Raw genomic sequence first — 25459 nt, 5'->3', positions numbered from 1 at the left:
TCTTTTGCACCTTTTCCATTTCCACTATGTCCTTTTTGAGATGTGGCGACCAGAACTGGACACAATACTCCAGGTGTGGCCTTACCATTGATTTGTACAACAGCATTATAATATTAGCCGTTTTGTTCTCAATACCTTTTCTAATGATCCCAAGCATAGAATTGGCCTTCTTTATTGCTGCCACATACTGGGTCGACGCTTTCATCGACCTGTCCACCACCACCCCAAGATCTCTCTCCTGATCTGTCACAGACAGCTCAGAACCCATCAGCCTATATGTGAAGTTCTGATTTTTTGCCCCAATGTGCATGACTTTACACTTACTTACATTGAAGCGCATCTGCCATTTTGCTACCCATTCTGCCAGTTTGGAGAGATCCTTCTGAAGCTCCTCACAATCATGTCTGGTCTTCACCACTCGGAAAACTTTAGTGTCATCTGCAAACTTTACCACCTCACTGCTCACCCCTGTCTCCAGGTCATTTATGAAGAGGTTGAAAAGCACTGGCCCCAGGACAGATCCTTGGGGCACTTCGCTTTTCAGTTCTCTCCATTGTGAAAATTGCCCATTGACACCTACTCTCTGTTTCCTGGTCTTCAACCAGGTCTCAATCCAGGAGAGAACCTGCCCTCTAATTCCCTGACTGTGGAGTTTTTTTCAGTAGCCTTTGGTGAGGGACTGTGTCGAATGCCTTCTAAAAGTTCAGATATATAATGTCCACGGGTTCTCCCGCATCCACATGCCTCTAAATTCTAAAAGGTTTGTGAGGCAAGACTTACCCTTACAGAAGCCATGCTGATTCTCCCTCAGCAAGGCCTGTTCTTCTATGTGTTACCTACCATGTTGTTCATTGTCAGACACCATTTGCTTTTGTTTTCACCCTCTAAACTCTTAATACATTAAGGGTGCAATCCTAAGCCCTTATGTCAGTGCTTTCCAGCACTGACTTAAGGGCAACGCAGCTCTGAGGTAAGGGAACAAACATTTCCTGGTTTTGAGGCAGCCTCTGTGAGTGACACCCAACTGCAGGATCCAGCACACGTCCCATTGGCACCACTATGCCAGTAATGGAAAATACTGACATAAGGGTTTAGGATTGCGCCCTAGAAGACTGTTATGGGGAGGGGACTACTTCGTAGTTTTGTTGCAGTTCAGAATATTCAGTGGTGTGAACTGTCTCTGGAAAATCATATCAAGATGGAAAAAAAATCAGTTCCAGGTTTGTGGTTGCCATGCATGGACGCTGGCAGGCTTACAGGGTACACCAGTGCTCCAACGCAGGTTCGTTCGGTGCAGCGGCTCAGCCAGGGGCAAGGGGAAGCTCTTCCCCTTACCCCTGGGTAAGGGCTGCGCACCCCTATGGGTCTCCTCGGATCTGCACCACCTCTAGAGGTAGTGCAAGTCCAAGGAGAGTGGAGCAACTGGAAGCCGCTCCGTTCTCTCCGGGGAAGGGGGTTGGGACCTGGTATAACCGACGGGTCCCAGCCCCGCCCCTGGCTCCCCATGCGCCTGCCCCCGGAGTCACCCATCGCCTGCCCTCCCCCTGCCCAGAAACTCCCCCTCCCTGCCCCCCCACACCTACCTTTGCTGCTTGTGCCAGCGTGAGCGTGCCAACACAAACAGTGGCGTGGGAGCTGCCGCAGAGGCATTGAGATGAATGTCGGAGGCATTCGGATGCACCAACACGGCTCCCGCCCACAGAGGCGCAAACGTGCCTTACGGCATATTTGCAACACTCCAGGGCCTCCTATGCCAGCATAACTGCCGATTAGGAATGCACCCTAAGTCCCATTGAACACATTAGAACTTACTTCTGAACAAACGTGTAAAAGATTGTGCTTCAGGAAAACTATTCTGTGATTGCCAATAGGAGGAGAGCATGCTCCTATTGTTATAATAGCTCCCCCAAAACTATTTTTTTCCTTTTTCAGGACCATGCAGGAAACAGAACTCTCTCAAACTGCACAATCCTATGCATATGTACTCAGCAGTAAGTCTCATTGTGTTCAACAGGGTTTACTCCTAGGAAAGTGTGTATAGGATTGCAGACAAAGAGATCTTACGAATAAGATTGATAATTTTGTTGGTGTGATTGTGGGGGGGGGGGGAGAGAGAGAGAGAGAGAGAGAGAGAGAGAGAGGAATACATGTGGCTGAATCTAAATATCTAGCAAAATGACATCCAAATAAGACTCTTGTTCAGGGTTGGAAGCAGGAAGGGGGGGAGAGTCTGTTCCCTGTCCCTGTATAATGATGGTGTCAAAAACAAGAGTCTTGCAGCATCATAAAGTGTAAAATACTTTAATTTACTCTCTAAAATTATTATTAATTATTAACAGTATTTATATACCGCTTTTCAACTAGAAGTTCACAAAGCGGTTTACAGAGAAAAATCAAATAACTAAATGGCTCCCTGTCCCAAAAGGGCTCACAATCTAAAAAGATGCAAAAAGAACACCAGCAGACAGCCACTAGAACAGACAGTGCTGGGGTGAGGTGGGCCAGTTACTCTCCCCCTGCTAAAAAAAGGAGCACCCACTTGAAAAAGTGCCTCTTGCCCAATTAGCAGGGGTAAATACTTCCTCCAAGAGTAGGGAAGATGCCATCAAAGAAATATTGTTGGGGCCATATGAGCATGGGAAGGACACAGAAGCAGGGAGCCACCCTGGGCCAATCTCCTCCCCCACAATCTACTGGATCAGCTGGGAAGGCAGCAACTTAGCCTGGAGTGGAGGAGGAAGAAATCACATGACTCCGGTACATGATCGCATCACGTGATCGTTCTGCAGTTTCCCCTCCGCCCCCACTTGCCTGTTTCTGCTGTGACTGGCTGTGGATAGTACAGAGCGGAGGGAATAAGGTGGTGAGCTACTTCAGTGTGTATCAGGGGCAGGGGGCGCCACGATCACCACCTTAGCTCCAGAGCCCAGGTCAACCTGGTAGACCTGGGCTCCTGGTTGAACTTTGTTCTCTGTGGCAAAGGTTTGCTGGGCAGGTAGACCTGGGCTCCCACCTGGACCTGGAGCCCAGATCTATCTGCCAGGTAGACCTGGGCTCCCATTCTGACTCTGCCCTCTAGAGCCGCCTCTTCCAGGCAAGCAGACCTGGCTCCTGGCCATGTTTGGGCTACTCCCCATCCCCGCAGGCGCCCTTCCAACTGGTGCAACAGTTTGGGGGAGGCAAACACCCATGGCCCCCCCTTGGATCCACCTCGGTTTATATAAATACCTGCTCCATATAGCTGACACTTAAAGTCTTTCTCTTAGAATCCTACACTGAGGAGTAGAAAATGTGCATTATTTTTTGCATCAGGTGTGAAGTGGTCTGTGGTCTGCAAAAGCTTATGCTGAAATATATTGTTTCTCCTTTAAGGTGATACCTGCAAGGTTCATTGTTGGGGTTCTTGGGGTGGCAGTCATTTTCTTGGTAGGGTTTGCATGTTTTTAATAGCTAGGGATAGGCAGAAATTCAGAAGGTAATATTTTACCAACCACTACTATTCATGCAGGAGCAAAATGTCGTCAGCTGATTTCAGCCTGTCCTGGAGTTGCAAAAGAGCCCTGGTTGAAAAACAGTGGCCCTCTGTTTGGTGCTATGACGGTATCCTATATAGATCTATGCTTCCTTTCTTTCACGAGAGCAGAGAAGGAAGAAAGGAGTACAGAACAGGATGGGATTCCCACCGTTGCATGACTGTGCCGTTTAAACAGCAGTCTATTTTGAGAGTAGCTGAGAAAATCCTAAAACCATGCCTTGTAGTAGCTCTGAAGGAGCCAGTGGAACCACTGGGAGGGAGCATTAGGTGGGTGGAGTGAATTCTGAGTGTTATGTACGGCTGGCATGTTGGGTTCTGACCTCAGAAAAAATGTGAGAAGTAGCTTTGGGACTTGGGCACTTGGATAATTTTATTTTGGCAGCAGGAGCCTTGAGCATCGCACACTATTTGAAGCTGGGAGTTTCTCCCTTTTTCAAACATTTGTACAGCTTGTCTGACTTTCTCCTGCAGCCACCTGCATTGACCAGACGTGCATCTTTTAAGGAGTACCTGCCTGCTCTCTCCTTCATGGCTACAGTGTCAGTGGCTAAGAAGCCTGAGCAAAAGGAACTCTGCATCACTCTCCAGACTTTAGTTATTGTAGCAGCCATTACTGTGCTTTCTGGGGTCTGTAAAGTTGCTACGGCGGCTGTGAGCCCTAGAGCCTCTTCAGAATCAGTGAATGCCTGTAGGGGTAAGGGCCAGTGCGGCAAATTTGCGACACCGCAACAGGTGCCCATCGAGCAGCCAGAATCCTTCAGAGACTCCCTCTTTCAATCTCTGCAATGTGACATACCTCTAGACAGCCGCTTTGACTGTGCCCCAGAAAAACTGCTTTCTCGAGAAGAATGCCAGGCTCGGGGCTGCTGCTACGTCCCTGTTTTGCCCAGAGGTCCTGCCAGTGGGCAGCCATGGTGCTTCTTCCCCCCCAGCTACCCTTCTTACAAGATAGAGAACCTAACTGCCACCGAAAGTGGGTATGCTGCCCGCTTGACCCGTGACAAGCCCACTTTCATCCCAGATGACATCATGAACTTGAAGCTGGACGTGATGTTTGAGACAGAGGGTAGGCTTCACTTCAAGGTGAGTAAAGATTCTTTTTTTTGAAAGCACAATGGCCTGCCATTGTCGGTACTTGTTGGGCTCCTTCTAGAGAGCGCAAGACAGAAGAAGTTGCTTTGTACTGGCTCAGACGAATGGTCCATTTCACTCAGTATGGACTATACTGACTGGCAGTGGCTCTGCAGGGTTTTAGAGAGGAATCTTGCCAGGGATGCTGAGGACTAAACTTGGGACCTTCTGCATGCAAAATGTGTTTTACTTCTGAGCGGCAGCCCCTCCCCATAACTTAAACTGGTTTCCTGCGCAAGAGAGAACACTTGGAAGCAAAACTTGACATGTAGCAAAATTCTGCATGGGTGCAGAATTTGATACTGAGTACAGGATTCAGCTTCCTGAAGATTTCAGCATTTCTCTTTTAGCAAATGGCTGTGTCTTGGAAATGTAGAATAAATTGTGTACGTTACGAGAACTTATACATATTTCCTAATATATTGCTCAGTTCAGCTTTGATCCAGGCAGCTCTGATTCTGGCCATAACACCATCCCAAAACCTAGAAATGATCTCCTTCTTTTACTTCTGTCAAGTAACTTTTACTCTCTTCTTGTCTTCTTACTGCAGCTTACAGATCCAGCCAACAAGCGGTATGAGGTGCCTTTGGAAACTCCAAAAATGGGCAACCGGGCATCCTCAACAGTCTACTCTGTCCAGTTCTCTCCAAATCCCTTTGGCCTTGTTGTTCTCCGGAAATCCAATGGGCGAGTTCTGTACGTAGCTTCTGATTGTCTGTATCCAAATGTTGTTATTCTGTGCGCTTCCCTTCCTGAGCACCAACCAAAGAAATGAAGATCCTAAAAAACGAATGAGAGCATTTTGAAGACAGTTGCCCCATCAGAGCCCTGCACTCCTCTCTAAGGCATTCTGGAGGTCTAGGGCCCATTTTGCACTCTCCATACTTGCAAATCAGGGTTGGCATAAAAGTATTCACTTGTCTGGGAACTGCTGGCTCTCAGCCCAGTGTACCTGCATGTTACACATGTTGTCAAACATGTTTGTCCCATTCAATGATTATGTTTTTCTTAATTTTCTGTGTGGAAAGTGTCTTGAGTGCTTATCTTCAAAATGTATGTGAAACAGTCTCCAATAGGGCTCTAGCCTGTGACTCTAGAAACACGATTTCAGTTCCACCTCTCCTTATGAACTCTTCTTATAATTCTAAATTTAGGAGCTTATTCCTTTTGGCTTTCCAAATGATCATCCATTTGAATTGGTGTGTATATGGAGGGAGGCCTGAGACTTTAGGGATACTAATGCGTAAGGTTGGAGTGTATAGTCATGACTTACAGAAAAAATCAGTGCATCTTTTTTATTTTTTAAACCAGTGCTTCTTAAGGTACTTTTTAAATGACTACCATATGACAGCTGGTCACCTGAATCCACAGTTAGTGTCCTCTGCTTCCTGCTCATTAGCCGTGACTTGATCGTTGAGATTGTCCACTTTCTACCCAACAGGCTCAATACCACAGTGGCTCCCTTATTCTATGCTGACCAGTTCCTACAGGTCTCCACCTCCCTACCGTCGCGTTTCATCTCAGGACTTGGCGAGCATTTGACCCCACTTATCCTTAATCTTAACTGGACCACGATCACCCTCTGGAATCGGGATATGCCACCTACGGTAAGGTGTAGAGAGTGGCTGTATGACGTACAGCCTCTTCTAGGAGCCCTGAGGCTTTGTGTGTTTAATCAGGATGCTATATGGTCATAGCTGTCCATCACCAGATAATAAATTTAGCTTTTCAGCTGCTAAAGACCAAACCTTCTGAAACCAACAAGCAGCTACATAATTCAAATGAACAGTTTCAGTGTTTGGTGCAGGTGGACTAACTGCTGCTGGGCCTTGTTTACCCAAGTCCTATGGCTCAGTCCTATCCAGGCCTTGTACTGATGGAACTTGCATTCCATCAGTGAAAGTCTGAGGCAACAGCAATGGTATATTGGCTAGGGCTGCCCGTATGGATGGGTGGAAACCCCAAGTGTGTGCCAGTGAAGCACCTGCTGAAGCAGTAAGTCAGTGGCGGGTATGTTCCAGGGGAGGATTGCAGCAAGGATTGGAATTGGCTGGGGGTGTGCCAAGGGTGGGCTGGGGATGGATATTGGCAGTGCTGATATCTTGTACCTCAAGCCTAGTCACAACACGCCCCCTGGACACACTCCTTTTTATGCAGCCAAAGATCTGGTGCAGATCCAGGAATGTCCACTAGAGACCATGGTGTGATGGAATAGGTAAGAAAAATTGTTTTTTACTTACCGCTCCATCTCTACCTGGTCCTCAGCTGGCCCATAGAATGCAGAGAAGATTGCACCAGCACCACTACATGCTTTGTGCTGGCCTAGGATATGAGTGGGCTGCCCATTTCTCTAGAGATAGTTTTGTGTCTAGTTTACACACCAGTTTATGCACCTTGTGAATGTATACAACGCTCCCAGTGATTTTTCCATTCTTCGTATTCCCAATTGACTTTGGAATTCCCATATCCTCTGCAATCATTCTGATAGTGAGCTGTCGATCATGGTTGAGAACAGACCTCGCTGTATTCACATTCTGTTCCTTTTTTATGAAGAGGGGCGTCCTGATCGTTGTTCATCTTCAATACCTTCTCGTCCTTCCTTGAAGGCCTTCTGCCATCGGTACACTTGTGCAGATGATAGTGCAGCTTCTCCATAAGCTTTCCTCACCATTTCCAAAGTTTCTGATGCACTTTTACCCAATTTCACACAAAATTTTATCCCATACCGCTGTTCCAAACTCACTTGCATTTTTCTTAATATGAGGCACTTGAACAGGGTGTCACAAAAAAGAATGTCTCGACTTTGACAAGGCTGGAATGCAACTGATCGGTGTTCTAATGTAGGGGTCTCCAAACATTTTGGGCAGAGGGTATGGAGGGCCGGAAAAAAACATTTCCGGCCCTCCAAACATTTTGTGTATGGAGGGCCGGAAAAAAATTTAAATATAAAACTTAAATAAATAAATTAGAGATGGAACTTAGATGAGTGAACAAATGAATGAATGGGCTCATTCATTCAACCTCCCTGGCCCTCAGAACTCCCTCCAGACCCAATCAGAGCAAAGTTCTGGTCATGTTCAGTTGAGTGGGCTAGAGGCTTTCAGGGGACTAGAGGTTGACCGCGGGCCGGAAAGAGGCTTGATGCGGGCCGCATCTGACCCCCGGGCCAGGATTTGGAGACGCCTGTTCTAATGTATTCCTGGCACCCAACCCCAAGTGACCTTGGCCAGCTTCTCCCTTCACAGAACCCTTCTCAAGCATAGGAACTTCATTCCCATTACTTTCTGGACACACCTTTTATGTTCTTGACTTCTGTACACTGTTTCTGTGTTTGCAGCCTTCTGCCAATCTCTATGGCTCACACCCCTTCTATTTGGCATTGGAAGAAGATGGTTTGGCCCATGGAGTCTTCTTGCTGAACAGCAATGCCCTGGGTAGGTATCTCAATAGAGCCCATGCCCTCATATGTCAAGCTAGCCAGTGTGATGTAGTACCCTAATGCCACAGTGCATGTGTGTGCCTAAGGCTAGGTCATGGTTATGAAATCAAAGCCTAGACATAACTGGCAGCAAAATGAGTCTAAACCCTGTACCATAAGAAACACATTTCTGTTCTTGGAATATATGTTGCAGTTAATCTATGTCTACATAAATTATTTTTAACTTTTTAAAAAAGTGAGTACATATAGCCCCTAAGGAGCTTGAAAACACTCTACAGATATGTATTTTAATATGCATACAGGTGCCTTTTTAAAAGGTTCTTTTGTTCTAATTTTTAAAAGGTTCTTTTGGATCTAATTTTGTTTGACAGTTAAAAGTAATTTACTCACAGCCCAATCCTAACCCACTTTCCAGTGCTGATGCAGCCACAATGCAGCCCTGAGCTAAGGGAATAAATGTTCCCTTTCCTTGAGGATGCCTCCCTGACTGTCCCGTCCCCCCCCATCACAGAATACAGTGCATGCTCCATTGGCACAGTTGCATCAGCACTGGAAAGTGGGTTAGGATGTGCTTGTTATTTTCCAAACACATCCTTTTTCTCAGAAGACTGAAGATCTTGTTGTGTGTAACAATACAGAATATTGTGCATCTCTTCCCATTAAAGAACACAGTGTAATGAGTCTGGTATTGCCAGCATACCTAGGATTGCCAGCATAATTATAGGTAAGGGTGTGTATTAGGCAGGCAAGAAGGGGTTAACTGGAGATGATGCAGTGTGATAGATAGTTGCATATGGGCCATGAAGACAAACTCCAGCCAGTGTATCTGGACTCCAGATCAGGACACACGTTTGACCTCTTGTGCTCATGCCCTGCTGACTTACAACCCAATCCTATGCATGTCTACTCAGAAGTAAGTCCCATGAGAGTCAATGGGACTTGCTCCCAGGAAAGTGTGGATAGGATTGGGCTGTTAGAGCCCAGTCCTATCCAATTTTCCAGTGCTGGTGCAGTTGTGCCAGTGGGGTGTGCGCTGCATCCTGTGGTGGAGGGGCAGTCTCTAGGGCCTTCTCAAAGTATGGGAACATGTGTTCCCTTACCACAGGGCTGCATTGTAGCTACACTGGAGCTGGAAAGTTGGATAGGATTGGGCCCTTAATTTCCTCGCTGCTGTTTGCTTTACAGATGTGATACTGCAGCCCAGTTCAGCAACGTGGAGAACAACTGGGGGAATTCTGGATTTCTACATCTTCCTGGGTCCTGACCCAAAGAGTGTGGTGCGCCAGTATTTGAATGTCATTGGTAGGCATTTGCATTCTGCTTTCAGAGAAGAAAGCCAATAGTTTCACTATTTTGTTTCACTGTGTTCATCTGTGTTTCACTATGTGAATAGTGAACAGTCCAATAGTGAATAGTAGTTGTGAAATAGTTTCACTATGATCATCTTTCCTTTGTTTTGGTCCTTTGGTCATCATTGTTGCTCCTGCAAAGAAGACCACTCATGGGCCCATGAACAGGCTCAACCCACGGTGTAATGGCGCTTGAAGTACTGTGGAAATTCTGCCACCCCTCTATTGCTGCTGCCACCCCTGTGTGAACACTCATATGCATATCTCACGTGCTTCAGTTTGGAAGCAGAGGAAGAGACATAGTGACAGGGATCACCTTTGCCTGTCCATCTGCTCACCTGCCACCTCTTCCTCGCCCAGTTTGGTTTAGAAGTGAAAGAGAGGAGATGGTGCCAGTGGTGGCGGTGCTGGTCCTCTGTTTTGAACTACTGGCAACGCAGGGCTGGACTGAGGAAGCTGGGAGAAGCAAAAGTGGGGCAGAGCTGCTTCTGGCTTTCTTGTTCTACCTTGTTTCTCTGCTCTTTCAAAATCTAGAATGGCAAAGCATGGAGATATGTGGGGGCTGAGGGAGGCTGCACCAATGGGCATAGTGTGCCCTCTGTGCCTATCTGCCACTCAAGACAGCCTACCCACCTTGCTTCCTGGCTGGTCCAGCCTTGCCTACGAAACTCTGCAGGCAGCAAACAGTCAGCTTTGTCCTTAATGCAGTGGGCCAACACCAGTCAAGTGCTGTGGTGGAAAACAGTCCGGGTTCATTCTGCCTCTGGGTAGGGACTGGCTTCTTTTGTGTTCTGTACAGTAGTTAGCACACTGTTGATGCTGGAATATTATAAAATAGGAAAAACTGTAAATGACAGGAGGTGAAAGGAGCTTCCTATCAAAGTTCATGTTTCCTCAGGCCTTAGAATTCCTTGCTTCAGTGACCCACATTAGTTGGTCATAGGACATGCTCTGACGGATCCACCATCCTGAAACTAAGCAGGTCTGGATCTGCAAAATTCTGACAAATCTTCAGATCAAGCCTCTTGCAAACATATATACCTAAAAGACTAAAAGATTCATCCCCTTGCTATTCCTCAATCATAAACTTGGAAGAGAAACCACATAATAAAATAGCACATACCATTCCTCATGGAACTCTAGGTGGTGTTCATAAAGTTTCCAGGCCGCTCAGCCATCAGGTCTGATTGGAAACATTTACCTTTCAGGAGTAGCAGGTTGAGGGTTGTTTTCTGGAAATTTTACTTGCTTGTGAGATTTTGTGAGCTTCCATAACTTGTCATTTTTCCCCTTCCCCTCAGGATATCCTTTCATGCCCCCATATTGGGCTTTGGGGTTCCACCTCTGTCGCTGGGGCTACACGTCCACCAGTGTCACCAGGGAAGTGGTGAAGAACATGACAGCGGCGCAGTTTCCCCTGGTAGGTGGCTTTCTGGAGTCCTGTCCAGGACAGAGCTTCTCTCTGCCACCCTATAAGCTAGAACAGCTATGATACTTCGCAGGAGCTGAGCAAAATGAAAGCTGGTGTTCCACAGTTAGCTACAGGTCTGGGGAGATACGGGAGAAGACTTGTGCTTACACTAACACTGTGGTCTTGGGCTTAACAGGATGTGCAGTGGAATGATCTGGATTATGCAGATGCTGGAAGAGATTTTACTTTTAACAAGGGTGGTTTTGCAGACCTGCCTGATATGGTGCGTGATTTCCATCGTGTTGGTCGGAGGTATGTCATGATTGTGGTAAGTTGGCAAAGCCCAAACCCTTCCTGATGGGCAGCCTCACAGTGACTGATTCCTTGCTGACTCCCTTGTGTGACTAAAGAGGACCAGTTTCCTACACTTCTGATAGACATTACTTGGGGGCCTGTTGCAGCAAGCAGCAGGAGTGGAGCAGGACATGGAGCTTCTCTTTCTCAAGCCTATCAATGGGATTTTCTGCTGGAAAAATCACTGACATGTGTGACCATGGAGCTCTTGGGTGGTAAAATATGGGATTGTCAACAGTGCTGATCTGACCTAGAAAATGAAAGTAATATGAGCTGAGTTTCCAGGCACCCTCTGCTTTAGGCAAGTGATGCAACAAGGCGCTTTTTAGAAGAGTTTTGAAGCCAGCCTTTCTGCAGTCTTTCCCCAGAGGATCTTGCTGACAGGCATGTGACTTGTTGATGGATCCTTGAGATTTGCAGCTTTTGTTTCAGCCCCTCACCATTATAGGGAGTAAACAGTTCAGCAGTGGGAAGTTCAAGTTGTGTGGACTCACAATAGGGAGGACCCATGACTCCATGGAGGAATTTGTGCTTGGCGTGCGGAAGTTCCCAGGTTCAGCCTCTGCCTGGGAGATGTGGAGTTTTCTTTTATTTTTGTTTTAAGGATCTGGGACTGGGAGAGGGCTCTGCCTAGGACCCTGGAGAGCCTCTTGGAGCAGACCAAACTGGGCTGCAGAGTCTCTTGTTCAGTACCAGGAAACTTTGTACATTTAGAAAGATAGAGAAACCAGAAATTCTCTGTGGCTTGTGCTGGGCTTTCACGTGCAGGTGGCAGGATATTCCGCACACCGCCCTATTTTTCCCTGGCTAAAATAGGACACACTCTTGAATATACTGTCCCTGTTTTGCAACTGAAGTGCCTTACTGAAAATAACCTGTGCACAGTTGCTCAACATGCATAATTTCCTCTCATCCTAGATTTGTGGGTGTTTTGTTTGGGGCATTTTGCATTGCTGGAATGCCTTCAATCTAGAGGAAGCTGCTTCCACCTGCTTAGCTTTACACATTGTACTTTGCATTTCAGTGGTGAGCTTGAACCTGGTTCACAGGGAGTGGCAAGAATGTATGTTGTTCCTAGTTTGTGCTTGCACTGTGCTGAGTGCTTTTGAATTTTCATGCTCCATCAAATCCATTGCAACCTAGCATGTTTCTCCCTCTCATCCCTTTTAGGATCCAGGCATCCACAGCTCCAGTCCCCCAGGCAGTTACAAGCCTTATGATGAAGGCCTGAAGCGAGGAGTCTTCATCTTAAATGCAACAGGGCAACCTCTGATTGGGAAGGTGAGTCCTGGGCCCAGATCATGTGCCTGGACAGACCATGTGCATTGGCTCTCGGCCTTCAAGAGAGAATGCCTCAAGGTGGAGTAAGAGCTCATCATCAGTATTGTAGAAGAGCTTGAGCTGAATCGAGCATGGAGAAATAGGCAATGTCTCACATCCCCAAGCAAGCCATGCATGTCTTACTTCAGGCTGTTAGTCTTGGGATCCATCCTTTGGAAATCATATTCTGAAATACATGTTCTGAATGCACCACATTTGTAGTGCTGTTCTTGTACTGACCATACCTGTCTCTCTGGTATTTGGAAAGCAGCAGATGCTGCTCTTAGACAGAACTTTACAAGTCTCTTTAGGTTGTTGGTTGACTGAAGGACTGAGACGAGTGGGACTACATGTGCTGCTCCAAGGGTATGTGTAAACACGGTGCCCTGGCACACAGGGGATTCTGGCTAACCTCTGACAGCAATGGCCTTTCTTTTTCCAGGTTTGGCCTGGCCCCACTGCCTTCCCTGACTTCACCAACCCTGAGACTCAGCAGTGGTGGCATGACATGATCAAGGATTTCCATGACCAAGTTCCCTTTGATGGCATGTGGATTGTGAGTTTCTCACTCTGGGACTGGGTGTTGTTGGCTGGTGCAGCTCCCACCTGCCTGAAGTGAAAAAGCACTGTGTTTGCAATACTCTCAAAATCTATTGTTTTTCCTGGAATGATGACATAGGAACATGGTTCACACACAGCCTCTCTTCTCCCCTCCTCCTAGGACATGAATGAGCCATCAAATTTTGTGGAAGGTTCCATGCATGACTGCCCCATCAACAACCTTGAGAATCCCTTTTATTTGCCAGGTAAGAAATAGCTGGCAAACATGGGGTGTTGGTGCATGTGGGCTCAGTTTGGACGAGCATTCTTAGAGCAGTTTCTTACTTTCCCTGGAGCATGAGAGACTGTATACAGAAGTGATTGCCTTCATTCTGCTCTCAAGAGCCACTGCCAGTGGGAGCAAGCAGTCTCCACAACTCTGAGATCTAAAATGCTCAGACACAGCAATCCTCCATGTGCCTTTTTGTCCCACTGCTCACATGTTCCCCTTTGCATTTGGAGGTGTGCTAGGCGGATCCTTGAAGGCTAAGACAATTTGTGCTTCCAGCAAGCAGCATCTCTCTTCCCACTACAACCTGCACAATCTATATGGGCTGATGGAAGCCATTGCATCACATGAGTGAGTATGACTTGGCTGGCAGAAGTCCTGCCTCGAAGCTCACTGCTTTTTGGAGACAGGGTTTGGCGAACAATATTTTGGAGTCTTATCCGGTGTTGGAGGTCTTGCCTTGGGTGGGAAGCTGGAGCCAAGAGCATGATGGCAGGTCAAATTCCGGCTGAAGTTGCTTGACTTGCCATAATGGAAACTATAACACAGTGTATAGTGGGCTGTAGTAGTTTAATCCTTTCACAAAGGCCGTATACCTGGGAGCTTGAAAGGCCCATGAGTGTCAGTTTCAGACAATCCACAGTGACTTCCCTCCCTTCTCTTCTCAGTGCCTTGGTGAAAGTGCGAGGGAAGCGTCCATTTGTAATTTCACGGTCCACTTTTGCTGGTCACGGTCATTATGCTGGTCACTGGACTGGGGATGTCATGAGCAACTGGGAACATTTATACTACACCATACCAGGTACAAACGTTTGGCAAGCCAGTTGTTAGAAAACTTTCCAAACCTCGTGTCTCCATGTGAAAGGAAGGCTCTAAGCCCAAGAGCTGCAAGTTCTCCAGCAGAAGAGAATTCTGGATCATCCTCCCATATGCAACCGCAGAACTCGCCTGTGTTGAGCGCTTGGCATTGTGTTAGTTCATTCAGTGAACCTTCCTTTTCCTGCCCCCAGCAATGCTGCTCTTTAACCTCTACGGTGTGCCATTAGTGGGTGCAGATGTCTGTGGCTTTGTGGGAGACACCTCAGAGGAGCTGTGTGTGCGCTGGATGCAACTGGGTGCCTTTTATCCCTTCATGAGAAACCACAATGACCGCGGAAACAAGGTGAGCGGTACGGTGGTGGTGGGTCAATCTTGGCAGTCATTTGGTGCATTATGAAGGGGGTTGTGGGATGAGGGATGGGCTGTGATGAGGTAGCTTAAGCCATTTCTGCCCATCGTTGCATATATGCAATGGATCAAATGTGTACACCTGTGGGCTGGGCAGAAATGGGTTAGAGAAGTGAGTCATTCTGGGAGGGCAGAAACTAAGGGCCAAATGATACATCATTTTTCTTTTTAAATAGCAGTCACCAGGTGACCCAATCAAGATTCCCATTTTGTGGTCCTACCTCCCGCATTCCCATTCTTTGGTCCCAGTTCCTGTTCGGGGGAGCCTTGTGAAGTGATTTTTTGTTGGAACTGTGTTATGGAGTGTAAAGGTTAACTTCCCCCTGCACTTTCTCCCACTGCAAAGCATGCAAAGGAAAGCAGCATATTTGACATAATGTGAAGTTGGACCCTAAGTGGTTGAGGATAAGGGAGCTGTGAACATTTTTATCTGGTTTTTATTGATCTCTGTAATGCCAAGCATAAGGCACAAAGGCAGCTTTGTTAAGATATTCCCACTCCCCCCTCTTGATAAACTGAACCTTTGGAATAATTGCAGCTAAGATAAGCACCCTTCCTGTGTTATTGTTGTGGCTGTAAAATAACTGCGAAGCAACTCAAGGACCTAACTTGTGCAGAATTGGTCGATAATTGCTAGCCAGTTCAGTGGCACCAGATGTAGAGTTCAGAATGAGGCTAGAACAACTTTAAAACTTGACAAGCAAGAAAATGCAATTCAGAGATGTCCTCATGATAATCACTGTGCTGTTTTGGGAGAGTGTGTAAGAAAGCAGAGCTCGCTCACTCATTCCTTATACACACATACATAATGTATATGCCTGTATAGATATATGAGGCCTGGTGGTTCAGATCGAAGGTCCATCTGGGCCAGCATCCTGTTTTCCACTCTAGCTAATCTATTCTGAGAAGCCCACAAACAGGACATGAAGGCAACAACCCTCACCTGTTATTTGTCCCTTACCTTTGGGTATTTGGGGTAGGCTACCTCTGAACTTGGAGGTTCCACTTCACTTTCAGAACTAATAGGCATTGATTCCCATCCTACAGGAATTTTTCTAATCTTTTTAAAGCACTCTGTGTGTATTTCTCTCTCCTCTGTGTGTAGGCATATATACACAGCAAAGTGATTAAAAACAAAAATACCAAAATTCTACAAAAATAAAAGTACAGTTCTGGTTTGCATATAAATGAATGTATGTGTGTTTGCATGTGCATTGTCTCATAATTTCAGACCCAATCCTATTCAACTTTCCAGCACCAGTGCAATCACAATGCAACCCCCAGGTACGGGAACAAATGTTGCCATACTGTGAGGAGGCCTCTGTGACTGATGTGCATGCCCCACTGGCACAGCTGCAGTGGCACTGGAAAATTGGATAGAATTTGGCTGCAATCCTGTATGCACTTTCCTGAGAGTAAGTCCCAATAAATATAGTGAGACTTTGGAGTAAACATGCATAGGACTGTACCGTTTCTCTGTTTCAGCTAGTCGAAGAGAGTGGTAAGAAGTCATGCTGGGTCCTGATCCCCCACATGCGCAGGGAACCCTGCCAAGTTCATCTTCTGTCATATCCCCCATGGTTGATGAGATTCCACCAGGAATATTCTATATTCCTATATTCTTTCAGGACCTTATACTTTAATTAGCAGAAGTTTGTTTTCTTTTAAAAGAAAGCCGTGAGTCTTTGGATGATGTGTGTTATGAAATTCCTAATTGTGTCTCTCAATTTCAGAATGCACACAACTTTGTCTTTCATTTCATTTTAATCTAGCATTTCTTCCTCCCAGGTTGCTAACAGCAAGATGTGTGACTCATTTTTTCTTCCTACTCTCCCTACAATTTTATCTACTTATCAAGGATTGTAGTGAAATAGTGAATGGCCTAAGGATGATGGTGGTTAACAGTATACAGTGTCTTTTCCATGTTCCCCATGCAAAATCATTAGTGCAGCAATATATTTTCATGTAATGAGAAGCACCCCAGTTATTTTTGCTTACGATTTTACTCCTGGATAGTAGCAGAGTAGGAGGTGTCTCATTCTGCACAATGACCCTTAGAGTGTGTTACACTGTTGAATGGGAAGCAACTCCTCCCCACTCCAAGGCTACCGCATCCTGCACCCTTCTTCGTTGTTACAGTGCTGTGCTCTTTGTACCACTCCTGAGCCAAAGCTGGTGTCTGGGTGCACTTTGCTACTAGGATGATGGGCCTTAGTACCGAGGTACTCCAATTTACTTAGTACTTAGTAAGAGGTATTCCAATTTATCTCAGCTGCTGTCGACCTCACCCCATTAGAGTGTCACTTTGTCTCATGATGTGCACCACAAGGAAACATAATCTTAAAATGTTGCTGATGTTATGAAACTTTTGCTGAATTCATATAGTGATTGATTGTTTGCTGACCTTTCCATTTTGCTTGCTGTGTATGTGGAAAAACAGTCTTCAAATGAAGGATGCTGTTGAGGAGAGGAGGAGAGGAAGAAGAATGTTTCTGACTCCAACTTGGGCTTACTTGGGGAATGCTTTTCTGTTGCAGGAGCCCTGCAACCTGATGTGTGTCTCATTTGGTCCCTTTGTGACTTACAGCCCCAGGAGCCATATACCTTCAGCCAAGAGGCCCAGCAAGCCATGAGGAAAGCCCTTTTCCTGCGCTATGCGCTGCTGCCTTACCTCTACACTCTCTTCCACAAGGCCCACTCTGCAGGAGAGACTGTTGCCCGGCCCCTTTACTTGGAGTGAGTCAGTGGGCTGCTGTGCAGGCCATGGTGGGTTAGGTGTGATGGCTCTCACTTGGCGGTGGGAGCAAAAGGTGCTCAATGGCCTTGAATTGTTGTAGAACCATTCAATAGTATGGTTGCCATTTAAATGGGACCGAGCGCCAGCCTCCATGTAGTCTGGCACTTTAGCAAAAGAAAGCATAAAAGGGCATTTTCTCTACTTGAAATATTTATATTCCACCTTTTGATGAAAAGACTTACAAGGGGCTGGCATTAAAATTCGTGTAATATAATTGTAGCACAAAACCAATAAGGAAAAAAGCAAGAACTTCAGCTAGACATCCACATCCCCAAAACTATATTAAAAGGGTTAACCTCTTCATCTAAGACCCGGAAGATAGGATTATCTCCTTGTGGGAAGGGGTTCTGCAATCCAGGTGCCACAATTGAGAACCCCGTATCTTGCATACTCACTGAAAGTGGGGAGCACACCAGCAGTGCTTCTGAGAACAACTGGAGTGAATGAACAGTTTCATTTGGAAGTAAGTGGCCTTTAAGATAAAGGTCAACATCAACATTTTGAAGTGGACAAAAGGCAGTTGGGAGACAGTAAATATCAAAACAGTGTGTTCCATATGACCAGCCCCAGATGAAACAAGAGAGATGCAAGAACCTGCTGCTCTTGTTTCCAAGCACTTTTGAAAGGTAGCTTTGCAGAGTGTATTGCAGTAAGGCTGTATGGGTGTTACGTGTCTAGAGTAAGACCCCTCACAGTATAGCTGGAGAAAGAAGTTCCGAGAGAGAATGGTGCATAAGGAGGTGGCTGGGGAAATGCTTATTGAAAGTAATGAATTAGTTAAATGCCTGCGATTAAAAAGTGTGTGTGAATTCTCTCTTCCAGGTTTCCAGAAGATCCGAATACATGGACCGTTGACCGGCAGTTCATGTGGGGTGAAGGGCTTCTCATCACTCCTGTATTGGAGTCAGGAAAGATGAAAGTCAGTGGCTACTTCCCTTCCGGCACATGGTACAACCTGGTAGATGTGAGTATTGCTGCTTGCACCACCAGAGGCTCAGGTGGGGCATCGGTAACTCTTTCAACAGAACTGTAGTGGGCGAAGGTAGTGGCTAGGTGCCTTTCACTCTTGCAAATGCAGCTTTTCCCATTGGTAGAGGTGGTTGAAAATGGTTTTATTTTTTAGAGGGTTTCGGTATTATCCAAAAATAAAAATTGCTGAAAGTGATGTTATGTGTTTTTATTCAAAATTACTTTTTAATCTATTTTATAACATTTTTATCAATTCTGATCACTACAGTATAGATTGTCTACAGCTACCACACATAGCCCTGTTGGCATGACTGCATCAGTGCTGGAAAGGTGGATAGGATTGGAGCCTTAGGGTGCCCACACTTGCACATAACTAAAAAAACAAGAGAAACAGCACACCACTGCAAACTTCAGAGAAAAAAAGAAACACCACAACTTAGCAAGTTGAGGAAACACTGGGAATACAGCCACTCAAAGAAACAAAACTGAACATAGCATTGAACTGCTGAGGAGAAGAACCAGATTTTAAACAGCAGGAAAAAAATAGAACCCACAGCATAAAGGAGACAGTGAAAAATTAGCACTTTTAAAACCTTCCAAAATAAACGCAGGAGCAATGTAACTCAGCTGACCTCAACAGTCCCTTCTGGGAACTTCTGGGCTCAGAGTTACCCATTGTGCTCATCGAACCCTACATAAGTTTTGGAGAGATAGCAGGAAGGCTCCTTGCTTCCGAACAACGTAAACAAAGACATGGAGCATGTAGCTCAGCTGCTAGTGCATTTAAGGACTTGGAAATGATCTGCAAGCACTCAAAACAATCAACAGACACTTTGCAGACCATCAGCAGGCAGTTAAAAAGCTAAATTTTGGTTTATTTCGTGAATTTAGCTGGGTATTGTGTTTTGTGCTTTAAAAGGCCCAAGTCTGCATTAAATCGCTGTATTTCGCAATGACCATTTTAGCCTGCTCCTACCCATTGTGTTAGAGCCTCTGTGCCTGAAGTTGTCTATTCATTAGGCATTTGACTTGAGCCTATGCAAGCAGCTGGCAGTGACCTACGTGCCTCTTTGCTTGTCTGTGAATGCTGTGTCCTTGTGCTTCCTCCTAGGAGAGGTGATTCCTGATACTCGTTTGCAAGTTGCTACTTTCATGGCTTCTAGAACTCATCCAAGCTAGAGTCACCAATCAGATGCCTGTCGCTTTTAATATCAGTTTTGCTGTTGTGTGCATGATCTGAATCATTTTGTGTGGATGAAAAGTAAGATTTTAAGTGGTCTAGAAATGCCATGGGTGAAATCAGACTTTTCAATTATGCAGTAATGTGTCAACTGTCATATTTATTGTTCATGCAAAGTACTGGCTGAACTCCAGTAAACTAGGGCTTTATTACCTATAAGGCCTTGTTTGTGTGTTCATGTGTGTGCACACACATGCAGAACAGAGGGAGCACCAGCCACCTGGAGTCAAACAGCACTCAGTGGTGACCAGCCTTTTCAGCAGTGGCTAGCCCCCGTGACATGCACACAGGACTTGTTAAAAGATGACCTTGTATTTGTGGCTCTGCAGGGTTCCGTCATACACAGCAAAGGACAGTGGATTCTCTTACCAGCACCACTTGACACTATCAACGTCCATGTTCATGCGGGGTACATCCTACCCTTGCAGGTGAGTTGCCTCCACCAATTTCTCCCCTGCCCCACCAGGAAGTAAGACATCTTTGAACCCACATAGCGCCTTTGCCCAGGGAATCAAGCAGAATGCTAGGTGCTGCTGCAGCAAGTTCTTTGCAACTTCTCGGTGTGGGAGAGCTGGGAAGGGAGTTTATAACCCTGCTGTATGCCTTCTGCTTCTCTCCCTAGGAGCCTGCCCTCACAACCACAGAGTCCTGCAAAAAGGGGATGTCTCTAGTAGTGGCTTTAGCACCAGAAGGGGTGGCCAGAGGTGACCTGTTTTGGGATGATGGTGAAGGACTGCTGACCTTTGAGAAGGGCGATTACACACAGATCTTCTTTCTGGCAAGAAATGTGAGTTTCTAGGAGAAATAGTTTTGATCAGACTTGAGCGAAGAGCTTTGCGTTTTGTTTACTTTGAGCCTTTAGGCATAGCCAGATCTCTCTCACTCATGGCACTGTACAGCCTCACTAACACTAAAAGGCAGATAGCCTTCTCTGCTGCCTCACCCTGCCAAGTTTCTCTTGCATCTAGCTACACCACAAAGGAGGCGGGACCAAGGCATGTCAGGCTGAAATTCCTTTTGCTTTTGACAGCCCATTGCTTTGTGGAATGTGAGAATGTGTTGCCTGCCAGGCATTTCATTGTCACTCAGAGAAAGATACAAGATGCCTCCCCTTCAGGACCTTTCACTGCTGAATTGTGAATAAAACAAGCAGGCTTTGAAAGGCCTGATTGAGCCATCACTGGCACCATCTGTTTCTAACATGTGATGGCTGAATAGGAAGAAGACTGGAGAATCAGTATTTCCCCAAAGGAGAGATATGGCTGGTGTGTGGTGTTAGTGCATTGATGATTCTTGTGTTCGATGTGTTTTGATTCTGCCCTTTGAAGAAGTAAGTCAGGCTGACTTCAGATTTTTTGGGTGTTCAGGAGAGTTTGTGGCTGGAGTTAGTTCATTCTTTGTGTTTTTGCAAAGTGTTGCCTCTTACCTTGTTGTGTTTTTGCAAAGTGTTGCCAATCAAATTTCAGGCACTGGAATTTCATCCTTGGAGTAGTTACATCATTCAGAATATTTATGGGAAATACACATTTAGTCCTATGAATATCCTCAGAAATGCTGTTGTCTTCCAGAAGAACTTCTTCATGACCAATTTGAATCTCTAGACTCACTACTTCCCCTATGCTCCTCTATCTCACAGTGATGGCATTGGAAGGGTACAATGAAATAGGCACATATTATAACTAGTCTATTAGGGACAGGGCAGAGAGGAAACTTATATAAGTTAGTCTTCTAAGAGTTCAATCCTAAACATCACTTGGGCTGATTCAAGTCCCTTGCGCCAGCCCTGAAGTGTTGCAAAAGTGCCACTCAAAGGGGAGATGGGCTGGTGCATGAATGTGTGCCGGCCTCCCCACACTGACACAGGCCCTGGAGGAGATGTGAGTTGGGTCGGCCAACACAGAGGTCTGGGGGGGGGGCTTGGGGAGGGCTAGGAGGAGACAGGGGAGGGAGGGTGGTAGGTGATCCTGGGGCAGGCAGGCGGCGAGTGGGAGAAGATCCTGACCCTGTTCTTGGGCAGCACGGCATGGCTCCAGGCTGCTTGGATCTGCGCCACCTTGTCAGGTGGTGCGGATCTGAGTAGACCTATTGCTGCAGTGCAACGTAGGGTAAAGGAAAATATTTCCCCTTGCCTTGGGCTGCTACTTTTGGCCCCTGCTGGCCTGCCTGCTTCTAGGGCAAGTTAGGATTGTGCCTATAAGTTTTATAGTAAACCTCCAATAATGTATCACCTTTGAGACATAGGTAGCCCAGATTATCAGATATGCTGGAGTGTCTGGAGGTCTAATCCTGCCTTTGATTATTCCTGTATCTAGTGTTACTACTTATGTTCTTGCCAAGCCACTTGGGTTATCCTGACTGCATAACTGTGACTGTACCTGCACAGGAGCTGGAGAGGTTGGGAGTCCACCTTTCAGCTGGGTCACTCCCAGACAATATAGAAACAGCTTTTTGATGCCAGACAGTCAGGAGTGCTGGACAATTGGATGTCGCATTATTGAATTTTTACTATCTGTAGAAATAAAAGTGTACACTTGCACTGTCATGTGTGAAAAGGAAAGCTGGGGAACAGCCCTATCCCATCCTCTTCTCCAGCTGTCCCTGTGACATTAAGCCCTGGTTCATGGGTTTTTTTATTTGGTTGTGCTCATATTGTGGTGACCCCTTATCACTCACTTCCCTACTGCAGGGTGTGCTGGCCAGTGAGATTGTGCAACTCAACAGTCAGGTAGATGGACTCCTCCTGAAAGAAGTGACTGTGCTCGGGGTCCCCAGCCCTCCTCAGCATGTTCTGGCAAATGGTTTCCCCATCTTGGATTTCTCCTATCGTACAGACACCAAGGTGAGGACCTGTGTGCATATATGTGTCTGTATGGAGGGCTCTGCATCTCTTACATTGCAGAAAGTTGTTCCATCAAGATAACTTGCAGAGTGTAGTGTAGTCCCTGGTTGACTATAGCACCCCACCAAGCCAAAGAGAAGGCACAACTGATCAGCTGCTGCATGGGTTGATGGCTAATGCCTAGTCAGCTGTTGGAGCACTCGAAGCTGCAGCCAAAGCCAGCTGACAGCTCCCATCTGCAGGGGGTGGGACTGGAACTAGCCCTTGAAAGCAGCCCCCAGTAGAAACTCAGGAGGAAGGGAAGAAAAGAAAGAGAGGAGAATGGGAAGGACAAGGAACAAGAGAAAACCAAGGAAGTCAGTGGAGGGAGGAGTGGAGCCTGGGGATGAAGGGAAAGGGAAGAACAAAGTGGAAGCCAGAAATGACAGAGGAGTGGAAACCAGCTAAGAAGGGGAGATGGAACCAAGAGGAGAAGGAAAGAGACTAGGAATGGATGGCAAAAGAGAAAGTGAGACACAGGAGACTAGGCTAGCTGCTACACAAAAGGACTTCCATACCCTCTTGCAGACAGCCACCAGAGGAGTTGGGGAGAGTCGCCAGCCAGCATCTGTGCTTGTCTGTGGATGAGCTTCAGGGCATCCCTGGAAAGACACCAGGCCAAGTGGGATTATAGACCATGGGAAGGCATTATGCCTACAAGTGGCGTGAAAATTCTGGTATTCCTGTCAGCCATGTGTGGGATCTACGCTTGAAGTCTGTGCCAGCAAAGGATCAAGAGTGAGAGGAGTGAGGCAAAATGAACCATCTCATACAGAAGCAGTGAATGAAGAGATGCAAAGGAGCCCCCTTCCCAGTTCCTTTAGTTGAACTTTTTTTTCTGGGGGCAATAAAAAGTTTTCAATGCAGCAGTCCCTCAGTTCAGTGGTTCTCAAACTGGTGGGTTGCAACCCACCAGTTTGTGTAAAAGTTCCCTTTAAGGGGTGGGGGAAGGGAACAGGCAGGGAAGTGATCCCGAGGATCGCATCCGTTTGAGGGGGTGAGGGGGGTGCTTGTGACTTACTTTTAGAAGACAGAGCTGCAGGAGGTGCGGGGAAGCCCTGCGCAGCCCTGCACAGCGCTCTCTGAGGCTTGGAACTTCCACTGAAAGCGGGCCCAAAGCACTCCCGTTTTACAGGAGGCACTTTGCATGGTGGTATTGATTGTATGGACTGATGTGTTTACAAAGGGCAGCAGCTGCATACAGTTGTGCATATCAAAGCAGCCACATACATAGATCCTATAAAGAACCAGCTGTTCATTCAGTCTGTGTGTCCAGGGCCAGGCACATCTTCTGCACTGTGAGCCTGCCTGTAGCCCCATAAGCACCTGATACAGGTGGCATAGCTGAGCATCTAAACCGCCCCATTGCCCCTTCCTGTGATTCCAGGATGCCGTTTGAGCAACTGACTGACTTCTACTTGTCACCTCCTCAGATTCTTAACATCCCACTCTCTTTGCTGATGGGGGAGCAATTTACCATCACTTGGTCTTGAGCAAAGAAGGCAAGCACAGCAACTTTGAAGAATGAAAAACCAAAAATAAATACATGCTATGTTGGTCATGCACAACATTGGAATGGCTTGGTGCTTCACCAGAAAATCATCCTTTTAGAAGCAGAACTGTTTCCTCTGATACTGCTGAAAGTTAACGGGTCGTTGAAGACACTGGCTGTGTTGTTTGTTTAAAGCGTGATGCTTTTGACTCCGGCTGCTATTGAATATCGAGACACCGTCGTCTGCTGCCGTGGTTGGAGTGTTAATTTTGTTCTGAAAGAATTTCTTTGACTCGGAAGCTGGTTGCAGTTTTGGTATGACAAGCCTTCCCGTCATGGCTCTCCCACAGGTAGTAACAAGCCTGAGCATGCAGCTAGAGAAGCAGAACAAAGGCCACACTGACATCTGCTGCAGTGGCTCTGCTGCTCTTGCAGTCTTCCATTGGCCGTAACAACCCAGAACAGAGCTTAGAGCCACTAAGTAAACTAGGAGGGAAATTCTCCTCGACTGGGGCAAAATTGCTCAGGGAAGAACTTCAAGATAATTGAGGGGTGCATTGCAAAGTCATGTTTTTTCTCTTCGCGTCATTTGTGCAGCCTCATGGGGACCAGCCAAAGGCATACTGCTGATACAGCTAGCAGAGCTGAGGTTTCTGTATACAGACATGCATGAGACTTGTGTTTGACAGTGCCAAACACTATGGTACCAGAATGGCTCCAGGGACTAGGACAGGTAGGTAAGCAGGTTCCTGCCCAAAGAGCATTTCTTATTGAGAACAAAAAGCTTTGTCCTGTTGGCATAGATCCAAGGTGAGATCAGAGTGGTGGAAATGAGGGGCAGGGGTTTCTTAGTAGTGCCACCAAGACTATGGAACCTCTTCCCTTGGGAGGCCATAGTGGCACAGCCTATTGAAGTTCTTACTTGTGTCATCAAGGTCTACCTGTTTAAACTAGTCTTTTGCTGGTTTCTTTCTCTTGTCAGGTTTTGCTTTTTTATTTTTATACAATTTGGATATTTTAATGATGATTTATGCACTTTTTATTGATTGTCATTTTAATGGTTTTGTAAACTGCACTGGTGGCCGCTTTTGGGGATGTAAGAGCTGGGTGTTTGTTTTAAAGAGATTAAAATGCCAAGAGGCAGCTCAGCCTGCAATGTATTCTTAGGATGGATGAAAACAGCTGTGCATGTGTCCAATAAAGGTTTTTTCTTTTATTTTGTTTGCCTTCATTTGTGCTGAAGCAATTTCACTGGTACCAGAGAGTTTAAAGTTTCTGTAATGGAGTGGGAACAACACTTGGAGTCTACACTTCTTGGACATCTTTGCTTTTTGACTTTCTCTGTGCCTGTTCTCATTTTCACTTATTTTGTTCTAAGGAGCTCAGCACAGGCCATATTTTTTTCAACCAGTACTGACCAGATCCAAGCTGGACCGGCCCATTCGCAAAACAGCCTATTCAGGTGGCAGTTCAAGGGAGACAGCAGTT

At 46.3% G+C, this 25459-nt stretch overlaps 1 protein-coding gene across 2 annotated transcripts; it reads left to right on the top strand.

The window, feature by feature from the left end:
• Window positions 1–2834: 2834 nt before the first annotated feature.
• GAA (alpha glucosidase) lies at window positions 2835–25187 on the top strand. 2 transcript variants are annotated; one of them, XM_066614812.1, is made up of 20 exons: window positions 2835–2860; window positions 4007–4618; window positions 5217–5362; window positions 6108–6273; window positions 8004–8100; window positions 9291–9407; window positions 10756–10874; window positions 11062–11193; window positions 12390–12500; window positions 12982–13095; window positions 13261–13345; window positions 13602–13719; window positions 14037–14170; window positions 14379–14530; window positions 17183–17331; window positions 18215–18356; window positions 19931–20029; window positions 20224–20388; window positions 22288–22440; window positions 23913–25187. In XM_066614812.1, exons 2-20 carry the CDS (start codon window positions 4064–4066, stop codon window positions 23970–23972), a joined length of 2814 nt encoding a protein of 937 aa, XP_066470909.1. In that variant the 5' UTR covers window positions 2835–2860; window positions 4007–4063; the 3' UTR covers window positions 23973–25187. The 2 variants fall into 2 exon arrangements, with proteins under 2 accessions (XP_066470909.1, XP_066470910.1); XM_066614813.1 differs by lacking the exons at window positions 2835–2860; window positions 19931–20029 and having other exon boundaries at window positions 2883–4618.
• Window positions 25188–25459: the final 272 nt, after the last annotated feature.

Source organism: Tiliqua scincoides, chromosome 2 (genome assembly GCF_035046505.1).
Source record: "Tiliqua scincoides isolate rTilSci1 chromosome 2, rTilSci1.hap2, whole genome shotgun sequence".
In the NCBI taxonomy this organism is placed as follows: domain Eukaryota; kingdom Metazoa; phylum Chordata; class Lepidosauria; order Squamata; family Scincidae; genus Tiliqua; species Tiliqua scincoides.
Note: the sequence above shows the minus strand (reverse complement) of the source record. Positions and strands in the feature narration are given on the sequence as shown.